This window comes from Uranotaenia lowii, unplaced genomic scaffold, assembly GCF_029784155.1.
Source record: "Uranotaenia lowii strain MFRU-FL unplaced genomic scaffold, ASM2978415v1 HiC_scaffold_64, whole genome shotgun sequence".
Lineage (NCBI taxonomy): Eukaryota > Metazoa > Arthropoda > Insecta > Diptera > Culicidae > Uranotaenia > Uranotaenia lowii.
Window position 1 is genome coordinate 98,484 of NW_026598578.1, and position 11,676 is coordinate 110,159.

Consider the following 11,676-nt stretch of genomic DNA (forward strand, 5'->3'; position numbering starts at 1 on the left):
GTTCTACAATTTTTACCTCCAACTCGGTTATTCTGCACACCTTTAACACATCGGCATTAACTTCTAATCTGCCAATACAACTATAGAAAAGTTCATTTCTGCAATCTTAACATTTGATGCTACGTACTTATTTTTTTTAATTAAACTTGCCGAAATTTCACTTGTGCAAATGCAAAGCCATCACCTCAACTCGTTTCCGCTTTCATTCTCAGTGTTTACTATCTCAACATTTTTGTTAAACTAATATTTCATAACATTCAGCTGGATAAAATTTTACCGTAATAAACTTAAGGAAATAGCGGAACTATTTTAAACCGCGTTATGTTTAACGAAAGAAATTCATAACTCTATCTGGTGACGCCTTGTAACAAAAACACAACGGATTCGGATAAAAGATAACCATTTTGTAATCTTTGCTATAAACAGAAATTTTAATAAGTTGGAACCGAGAATGGAACACAAATAGATTGAAATAAAATTACTAATTTCATTGACAACTATTTTAAAATTTAATTATAAAGTTATTTATTTTTCTTTTTTGCACCACTTTTGATTATGTGCCCTTTTAAAATGATATTTCGTCAGTTGAATTGCATCCAAGGATGCCGAAACAAAATCAAGTGGTTTCAATGGAAAATGAACGTTGCCGCTGCTAGGGACGACCCAGGATGCCTGTAAACAAACGCGACTAGTGCGACATCTACAATTTTTAAGACGACACAGCAAACTCGACTTAACTGTCAAGTTGCCAGGGGGTTGCGATGAACCGACAGAGCTTTTCCCGTAATTGTTGGAACTGGAAGCGGAGCTCTCACTTGGCGCACTGAAATAAGTTATATTCTTGTTAGTGGTCAGGTAACTGACTCAGGTTTGATACAAATTAAGGATTTTCTTTAGAAAATATATTACCTTTTAGAAACTCCTCCTTCATGATAAGTCGATTTTCAGGTAAACTATACCAATTTTAAAAAAATAATTGAAGAACGCGTTCGGCTGCCCCATCAATTACTTTCAAAATGGCGATTCAAACACCAAATTTTCCAACCATTTTCTGGTTATTACTCGAAAACTGCCAATATGGTTAAATTTGGAACAAGAAAAATTATTGAAAAATAACCATATTGGCAGTTTTCAAGCAAAAGCTTAAAAATGGTTATTTTTGATCCATAATTGGTTAAATAAAAATGAGCGTGCAGGCCAAACTCACGTCAAAATAGCCGAAAGGCGGATTAAAGATGCCATTTGGTTTTTAAAAATATCGTCACACATGTATGAATTTTTTTTTTTCGATCTTCAATCCAAGTCAACTTTCTGAATTTTACTGTTTTTGATATTTTTTTGTGAGAATAATCACGGCATGGTTTATTACACGATGTTTATCGTATGAATACATCAATTTATATGAACTTATCTAATTCAAAACGATTATGAATAAAAAAAATTACAACATCTGAGGTAAGTATAAATTCAAAAGATCAGTCCAACATGGCACCACTGGCTAGTCTGACAGAATCAATGAGTGCGCTCCTTTGTTGGTGTTGATTTTTTGCAGTTTTCTCGGCGAGGATTGTCGTAGGCGATTACGGTAAACTGCTTCAGGAAAAACCTGTTTAGCTAACCCGGTGTGTAGCGGAAAACATGATGGGTGACGGAAAATCCAGTAAGTAATAATTCGTACCAATATTCTATATTTCAAATGATTACCATTTGCGAATAATTTCAGTTTCCCTGCATAATCATCACCCGGGCGACGATGGCTTCCTGGGAAACAGTTGCGTTGGAGCTACGATAATTACTTTCGCTTTACTCATGGCCGGGTAGAATCTTCGTGAGTGACTCCTCCAAGAATCATCAAACCCGGTTTCATAATCTCATCTTACTTTACAAGTGTGGAAATCCAATAAAAATTATGTGAAATAAAACTGGTTAAATAAACATCAAACATCCGAAAATTCTCAACACGTCTTTCTATGTGTGTGTGAGCGCCATTAACGTACGGTTCTGGGTAGTGTCGAACGAATGCTATTATTAATCGTTTGGGTTACTGTTTAGGAAAAATATTACTTTAAGAAAAACTGTAGTAGTTACAGTTTGACTGACTGAATATGTTTTCCATGATCGGTTTTTAGATGTTATCACAACTGTTAGTAGAACAGTTCTTCCATATAAATGTTTTAACCGTTTTTAACAGTTACATAACCTAACGACATATTAAAAATACAGTCAATTCAAAACTCACGATAAAAGCAATGTATTTTACAATTTCCATAATCGTTTGTTTAACATTTTATATACGCTTCATCAAACCGTTTAGGACTGTTTTGGAAAACGTTTGGTTACAATCCTGGTTTATGCGGGCAGTCAGTCAAACTGTAACTACTACAGTTTTTCTTAAAGTAATATTTTTCCTAAACAGTAACCCAAACGATTAATAATAGCATTCGTTCGACACTACCCAGAACCGTACGTTAATGGCGCTCACACACACATAGAAAGACGTGTTGAGAATTTTCGGATGTTTGATGTTTATTTAACCAGTTTTATTTCACATAATTTTTATTGGATTTCCACACTTGTAAAGTAAGATGAGATTATGAAACCGGGTTTGATGATTCTTGGAGGAGTCACTCACGAAGATTCTACCCGGCCATGAGTAAAGCGAAAGTAATTATCGTAGCTCCAACGCAACTGTTTCCCAGGAAGCCATCGTCGCCCGGGTGATGATTATGCAGGGAAACTGAAATTATTCGCAAATGGTAATCATTTGAAATATAGAATATTGGTACGAATTATTACTTACTGGATTTTCCGTCACCCATCATGTTTTCCGCTACACACCGGGTTAGCTAAACAGGTTTTTCCTGAAGCAGTTTACCGTAATCGCCTACGACAATCCTCGCCGAGAAAACTGCAAAAAATCAACACCAACAAAGGAGCGCACTCATTGATTCTGTCAGACTAGCCAGTGGTGCCATGTTGGACTGATCTTTTGAATTTATACTTACCTCAGATGTTGTAATTTTTTTTATTCATAATCGTTTTGAATTAGATAAGTTCATATAAATTGATGTATTCATACGATAAACATCGTGTAATAAACCATGCCGTGATTATTCTCACAAAAAAATATCAAAAACAGTAAAATTCAGAAAGTTGACTTGGATTGAAGATCGAAAAAAAAAATTCATACATGTGTGACGATATTTTTAAAAACCAAATGGCATCTTTAATCCGCCTTTCGGCTATTTTGACGTGAGTTTGGCCTGAGGCATGGACGCTATGGGTAACGGTTCGTTATCATTTTTACGATTATTGATAAAATTGAAGTTAATCGTGCATACTATTTCATCACCTTTTCAGATACAATCACCTTTTCAAATAAACGTTCATGTTTCGTTCCTATCGTTGTCTCAATAAAGTTTAATATCATAACTACTTTTACAGAAACAATCACTATTTCTAAAAAAGTTGATGTATTGTATAGATTATTTGAGATACTGTTTTTTGGTATGCGGGATGTGCTGAATAAACTCCCAAATGCATCACTTTTTACCCGGGGCGACTTTAATTTGTTTCACTCGCCAGACTAAGGCCGATGACATAGTGAATGCGATGCGATGCGATGCGAATTGTTACGGAAAAGCGAATTAGCGAAATACAAAGCGAATTGCGATCTATGACATAGTGACCGCTTTTGATCGCAAATCCGTTTCATGATTTTCACGCTCATTTTTTGTAATCTTTTTCGATTTTTTAAAAACTATTTTACGGTTTGCCTCAGAAAGCATATTTTTTTACTTATCATAATGATTTAGGTTACGAGTTGGAGGAGTTAGGTAAGAAGTATAGTACGATTTCAATATGGTGGTTTGAAGGCAGCAGGCAGCTGAAGTCGGAGTACAATGGCAGAAACTGCTGGCGAGCACCACAACAGAATTTCCACCATTGCAAAAAAAAGCGGGAAGAATGTTTGCCTGAGGGCCTCGTCAGATTTGATGATCGAAGCGGCTCGCTAGACTCACGTTGATCTCGCTGACAGCTAGAGTAATTGCGCCTTTTCCTATGCGCCAGGAACTGTTGGTCACCACTACCGCTGCCAGGAAGAGGTGCAGAAAAAAACGTTTCCTCAGCGCCGGAAGGAGATGGCTATTTTCCAGGGATGTTAGGAGCTGCTGGTCGAGCCTCAAAAACCGAACCATGAACACTGCAGGGAACATGTGCAGAAATCATATTGTCCCCGTTTCATCAATTCCGCTGATGGTGACGATTTTATTGGCCTGGCAAAACCGGTTTATTTTCACTGACACAACAGAAATTATCTAAAATGAAAAATGATTTGAAAACAAAACTTTTCAAAAGTTTTAATTTTTCTTATTTAAACTTACGAGTAAATCAAAAGAATTTAATTGACCACGGTGATTGAAATTTTCTTAGCGTGTAAAGCGATTGCAAAGCGGCGAACCAAACACAAATCAGGTTCGTCGCGTCTGATCGCAAATTCGCATTGGTTTCACTATGTCAGGTTTACGCGATTCACATACATTTCCATTAAATGTGGTTCACCGCATTGATTCGCATTCGCCGGTTCGCATCGCATCGCATTCACTATGTCATCGGCCTAAGCCGGCCAACACAAAAAGATCTTCTTCACGAGCCGTTCACACACAAAGGGTTCACAAATAGAACGCGCATAAACTCCACGGGGTTATCCGGTCGCTAAGGACCAATGTTGAGGCCAATCCTCCGAAAGTTAACTTGTCCGGTTAAACTACGGAAGTTTCCCTTGCGTTCGATGTTCGGACGGTTAAAAATACACGGCTCTTGAACGATTCGGTGATAAAGTCACGGGGAACAATTTATTCTTAACTCTAACACTCGACGATAAGACAATAGACCGCAGTGGACTGTATAATTATCAAAAAACAATACGACTGACTGACCCGGGTGACTAATTGGTTCTAACCCTTTCGCTATTACATGGCTATCGGCAGCTCGCAGTTGTCGATCCAAACCGATTAGCTCTCGGTCAATTTTATACCTATATGGTACACACGCACTTGTTGCGGCCACAGATACATCTGTCGACCCCTCGGTTTCACACGTCACGTCCTAGGGAAGAGGGAAGCTGTCAACCATAAGTGAACGAAGCTAGAAGATAGTTAAAACAAAATACAAATTAAAAGGGGGCAATTCTAAAAACGTGTTGGAAGTGAAAGCTAGGTGGAATTCAGGCAGAATAATTTACATTTATTACTTTACTTTATTACTTTAAACACTAAATCGTAAGTCTGAATTCAATTATTACTTAAAACCAGTTTCTAAAATATAATATTTAGCTTTTAGCTGTTTATACTGCTGAAGAGGAAGTGTTTTAAAATTTACATAACCTCGTCACGAAGATTAACCGTGACAAACTAAAAGGATTTATTAGATTCGGTTGATTCTGTCTGGATAAAAATGCCACGAAAAACGAAAAGTAACTGCAACGCCTGCAAGAAGCCCGATAGTGATCGGATGGTAGCCAGCGATAAGTGCCAGCGTTGGTATCACTTTGATTGTGTCCAGGTTGGCGACTCTGTGGCAGACCGGTCCTGGTTGTGTCCTATTTGCGATATCGATACAACGGCTGAGGCAACTACTGTGAACCTTCGGAATGATGATGACAACAAATCACGCGTCTCTAAGGCAAGCACCTCAGCATCCGTTCGAGCAGCTAGAGCAAACCTTGAACTTCAACGTTTAGATGAAATGAAGCAGTTAGAGATCAAACGTATCAACAGCGAGTTGGATCAGCAGAAGCAGGAAGCCGAGCTGGAAAAGAAACGGCTTGAAGAAGAGCGGAAACGCCGTGAAGAAGAGCAAGCCCTGGAAAGAACTCAGTTGGAAATTGCAAAACGTCAACAAGAAGCTCTGAAGAAACTGGAGGAAATGTATTTGGCGGAAAAATACAAAATCCTCCATTCCCAAATCGATGAAACCAGCAGCCAGAAAAGCTTCATCACCAGTACCCGGAAATCAAGAACCGATGAGTGGGTTGAACGTCTACCAGTTGTTAGGAAGCCAGAAGAAATGGATAAGCCTCCGATGAATCCTTCCGGAGAAGACGTAGTTCCTGTGAAGAATGTTCCTGAAAATGATAAACAAATAATCATGAATAATCCTGTATCGAAAAATTCCGCATTGCCCCGGGAATATAGTACTCCAATAGTGAAGAACAGGGCCTTAGGTAATCAACAAGGACTTCCTAGTGAAAGCACCATTAATCCAGAAGTAGAACTGCCGAAGCAGGAGAACGGCTCGAGAAGACATCCGGAAAACAATGAACCGTCGAATCCAGTGGGTCGTAGAGTCCTCACTAATGCTCAGCTAGCCGCTCGGCAAGCTTTACCCAAAGATTTACCTATATTTACGGGAAACCCGGAGGAATGGCCTATTTTCTTTAAAAGCTTTGAAAATATATCGGAAGAGTGTGGACTTTCAAATACTGAGAACCTTATCCGCCTCCAGCGCAGTTTGAAGGGGGACGCATTAGAAGCTGTACGCAGCCACCTTTTGGAGCCTGAGATGGTTCCATGTGTAATAGAAACTTTGCAGATGCTGTACGGTCGTCCCGAAATACTCCTTTCTTCACTCCTAGCAAAAATCCGAAGCACTCCAGCTCCGAGGGAAGGAAAGCTTGAATCGCTTATCTTCTATGGTCTAGCCATCCAAAACTACTGTAACCATTTAAAAGCAGTGAAACTTGAAGCCCATTTTTCGAACCCTATGCTGCTTAAGGAGCTAGTGGAGAAACTACCTTCGGACATTAAGATGAAGTGGGCTGATTACAGTGATGTCGCTGAAGATGTCAACTTGAAACTATTTGGGCAATTCATGTACGGAATCGTAAAGAAAGCCAGTGCCGTTACCTATCCCAGTGGGTCTACGACAACAAAATTAGAAGAAAATCGAATCCGAGGCGGTACAACGAAGCCAAAAGGTTTTCTACATCACAGTGACACGTCGTCTTCCACAAGTGTAATTAGTCACCCCCGCAAAGTAAAAGTATGCCCCGTTTGTGAGAAATCTGGACATGATGTAGAGTACTGCTGTAAATTTACTAATTCTTCTGTTGACGAGCGATTGCAAATCGTTAGATTACATAATTTATGCAAGAGCTGTCTAAGGAACCACAATCCCTGGCCATGCAGGCGGCCAAAAGAATGTACGCAAGAAGGATGCCGCATTCGCCACCATCCTTGGCTCCATTCCTTCCAATCGAATCCAAGTCCTCAGAATTACCATAGGTCGGACTGCTCAGTAATATACCGTATCGTCCCAGTAACCGTCTTCAATGGGTTGAAACACGTTGACACGTTTGCTTTGCTTGATGAGGCATCCGAAGTGACGATGATCGAAACCAGTCTTGCAGAAACTCTTGAACTAGGAGGTACTGTAGATCCGCTTCACCTGAAATGGACAGGAAATGTCACTCGAGTTGAACAAAATTCACGTACTGTGGACGTTACAATATCCGGTAGAGGAAAACTGAAAAGGTTCACTCTGAAAAATGCTCGAACGGTTGAAGCTCTTGAACTGCCAATACAATCGATTGATTCGAAAAGTCTTACAGAACATTACCACCATCTTAGAGGATTGCCTATTGCCGACTACGACTCTGCCAGACCTCAAATTTTGATTGGGCTTGAGAATATCTATCTGGGTACTCCGTTGAAAGTAAGAGAAGGGGCACAAGGACATCCGACCGCAACCAAAACCCGACTTGGGTGGTGTGTGTACGGTGGTACTTCTATACATCGCAACTATCACCATGCCCTTAATAGCAGAGCTGTTAACGAAGATCGCGCGCTGTATGATTTAGTAAAAGAGTATGTAATGATCGATAATTTGGGAGTTGTTCCTAACACGACTTCACTGGAGTCACAGGAGGATCGGCGGGCACGCACTCTACTCGAGTCCACTACTCGTCGTATTCCTGGTGGTTTCGAGACAGGCCTGCTTTGGAAATCTGACGAGGTGAATCTTCCAGACAGTTACCCTATGGCTGAAAGCCGTTTACGGTGCCTCGAAAAGAAAATTTACAAAGACAAAAACCTCGTAGATCGCGTGAAAAATCAAATTGCCTATTATCTGTCGAAAGGATATGCTCACGTAACAACAGCCTCGGAACTATCTTCAGCGGATCCGGCCAAAGTCTGGTACTTGCCACTTGGTATTGTTACAAATCCTAAAAAACCGGAGAAACTGAGGTTAATTTGGGATGCTTCTGCTCGAGTGCACAACATTTCCTTCAACTCAATGATGCTCAAAGGGCCTGATCTTCTTGCGTCACTGCCTGCTGTACTTTATCGATTTCGTTCTCGTCGGGTAGCCATATGCGGCGATTTGAAGGAAATGTTTCATCAGATCAAAATTAAAGAAGAGGACAAATCTGCACAGAGATTCCTTTGGAGAAACAACACCTCTGAAAAGCCTACCATTTATACAATGGATGTAGCTACATTTGGTTCAGCCTGCTCGCCATGTTCCGCGCAGTACATTAAAAATCTAAATGCCGGCGACTATAAACACCAATTTCCAGCGGCGGTCGAGGCCATTGTATATGGCCACTATGTGGACGATTTTCTGGATAGCAGAGATGACGAAGAAGAAATAATACAGCTGATCAAAGACGTTAAGTTCGTACATCAACAGGGAGCCTTCGAAATCCGCAACTTTTCGTCAAATTCTGCTTATGTATTGGCGCAAATTGGCGATGGGAATGTCTGCGAGTCTAAAGATTTAAACTTTGCATCGCAGTCTGTTTTGGGTATCCAGTGGTTTCCAGAAAGCGATCTGTTCTCCTTTACACTAAATCTGCCAAGCCTAGACACGAGTATACTTGATGGCTCAATCCGACCGACAAAACGACAAATTTTACGCACCGTAATGAGTTTGTATGACCCCCTCGGTATGTTGGCAGCCTTTATCATCCACGGGAAGATCATCATTCAAAATTTATGGAAGTTGGGCTGCATGTGGGATGAGCAGATTGATGACTCAAATTTTATCTATTGGAAGCGCTGGACGGAGATGTTTTGCCGATTGGGTGATGTATGCATCCCTCGAGCATATTTCAATACTGCCGTTCCAGAAAACTGCACTCCAATCCAGCTACATACATTTGTTGATGCAAGCGAAGAAGCGTATGCGTGCTCAGTGTACTTCCGCTACTATGAGCGAGGTGTTTCGCGCTGTGTTCTTGTAGGGGCGAAGGCCAAGGTGGCCCCAGTGAAACCGCTCTCGATACCGCGACTAGAATTACAAGCTGCAATCCTTGGAATACGTCTAGCAGATTTTATTCTACGAAACCATCAAATATCTATCTCAAAGCGGTATTTCTGGACCGACTCAGCAACCGTGCTCCACTGGATCAACTCGGATGCTCGCAAGTACAATGCTTACGTTGCATGTCGGATTGGCGAAATATTGACATCCACTGAGATCACGGAGTGGAAGTGGGTGCCAACTAAAGATAATGTAGCAGACGAAGCGACAAAATGGGGACATGGCCCTTGTTTCAACGCAGATAGTAGATGGTTTCGAGGACCAGAATTTCTCTGGGATGGCGAAGAATCCTGGCCAGAACAAAAGTGGAAACCAGCCAACAACAACGAAGAAATGCGCTCGACCTGTCTTCATCATCAGATAGCATCAGAGTTGTTAGTCGACACAACTCGATTTTCGAAATGGGAACGTCTTCTGCGAACGGTCGCGTATCTGTTTCGCTTTGGTTTACCGAGGACAACTGCTCAGCCCGTCGTCAATAGGCCTTTAGACTATCTGAACCAGGAGTTTTTGAAAAAGGCAGAAATCGCGTTGTTTCGTATTGCTCAGCAAGAATCCTTCCCCGCTGAGTTTGCTTTGTTCGAGAGAAGCAGAAATGGAAAGCCTGCGGGGGTGGTGCCGATCACCAGTCCGCTATACAAATTGTCAGCGTATATCAGCGAAGAAGGAGTGGTTAAAATGGACGGTCGTATCGGCGCCGCCCCCAACCTGCCGATCGAAGCTAAGTGCCCTATTATCTTAGCTAAGACCCATCCAATAACCTTTCTCATTGTAGACTATTATCATCGCCGGTACCTGCACCAGAACAACGAAACCGTCTTCAACGAGCTCCGCCAACGCTTCTACGTATCCGGGATGCGAAGATTAGTCCGCACCGTCGCCTTCCCGCATAATTGAGGATTGTTACCAAACAATTTCCTCAATAGTCAAACGAAGATTTGATAAAGTGTAAAAAAACGTTTAGCAAACGATTATGGAAATCGTTAAATACATTCCTTGAATAGTGAAAACTAAATTGATTGTATTTTAAATATGTTGTTAGGTTATGTAACTGTTAAAAACCGTTCAGACAGTTGTATGGAAAAACTTTTCTACTAACAGTCCGGTTAAGATCCAAAATCTGCTAATGGAAAACGTATCCCGTTCATCAAACTATATGGGAAACAGTTTTTTCTAAAAGTTCTCTTGTAACGTAATGTTTACAGTAACAGTTTTGAACGGGTCTGACACATCGTTCTTCCAACGTTATGCAGACTTCTCTCCAAACCGTTTGTAACAAGGCACCCACACATGCAGATTATTTGTTTACTTTTTTCGAAATGAAAACACAAAATGTAGTTTTGAAAGCAATAATTTCAATTTATTTCTTCGTTTCACAATTTCACAGTCTCACTTTTCTCCCCTTCCATATTATCTTGCTCCTGGAACGGCTATTGGAAATGTAGGGCCGTTTAATTCGCTTCCGGAAGAGAAAGTTGGTGGTAGTGGCCCCATGATTCCTTCGCCTAAAGTTGAATATTCTGCGGGAGTTGTAAAACAGCAACTGGTCTAGTAAAAAACACCGAGAAAGGATCAGCTGGATGGATTTGATGGTTTTTGTTGCGGAAATTCATAGTTTCCCCCAGACAGCAGATTAAAATTTTTGCAGCCGCCATTTCATGTGAAGTCGATGACTACCTGAAAATGAAAAACGGTGGAAAAAACTAAAAGCAATAACAATGTATTAAACTTACGTGATGCGTTTTATAAATGTTGCGCAGGTTTATTTTTTGAATTGCGATTATCTAAACGCGCGAAACCGGACGGCTGGAGGAACGTAACTCGATTCCGAAGCAAAAAATTGTTGACGGTTCGGTTCAGTGGTGCCAACCATACCGATACACTTAGAAATACATAAATATTTGTTAAAAAAATATTTTTTAAGTGTTTGATAATTTCTCTGAGAGTAATATTCAGGTTCAATTAAACAAAACTTCGGATATTAAAATCATGTGATTCGGGTTTATAAACATATAAGTTCTATCTCTTTCGAAAAAAGAAATATATTTTTTAAGATTTTACTCTCAAAAACACATGGGCTTGTGATATAGCTCATTGGCAAGTCAGGCTTCCTAAGTCGATGTCCGTATCCAGCCTAAGATTAAACATCGAACAAAGTTGTACCGGGTAAGTTTTTGAATAACTGTCCACCTTTTGAATAACTGCAAAGTTTAAATTAAGTCGCGAATGTCATAAAAATGGTAAACGACTATAATCGAGAAAGGAAAAACATCACAAATTAGGATTTTAGAGTATCAAATAATTTTATGTTAATTTCATTGAATAAAAATAAATAAGTAAACATGAACT

The 11,676-nt window shown here is 40.2% G+C and overlaps 1 protein-coding gene and 2 long non-coding RNA genes across 3 annotated transcripts; 2 read left to right on the forward strand and 1 right to left on the reverse strand.

The window, feature by feature from the left end:
• The first annotated feature begins 1,493 nt into the window (after positions 1-1,493).
• On the forward strand, positions 1,494-1,922 carry LOC129760515 (uncharacterized). Its single transcript, XR_008740356.1, has 2 exons — positions 1,494-1,660; positions 1,724-1,922. It is a non-coding gene; the product is annotated as an uncharacterized LOC129760515 (long non-coding RNA).
• Positions 1,923-2,538: 616 nt separating this feature from the next.
• LOC129760514 (uncharacterized) lies at positions 2,539-2,967 on the reverse strand. Its single transcript, XR_008740355.1, has 2 exons — positions 2,801-2,967; positions 2,539-2,737 (listed from the first exon to the last, which is right to left on the reverse strand). It is a non-coding gene; the product is annotated as an uncharacterized LOC129760514 (long non-coding RNA).
• A 2,490-nt stretch (positions 2,968-5,457) lies between these two features.
• On the forward strand, positions 5,458-10,224 carry LOC129760518 (uncharacterized). The gene has a single exon (XM_055758169.1). The coding sequence runs from the start codon at positions 5,458-5,460 to the stop codon at positions 10,222-10,224; it is 4,767 nt and encodes a 1,588-aa protein (XP_055614144.1).
• Positions 10,225-11,676: the final 1,452 nt, after the last annotated feature.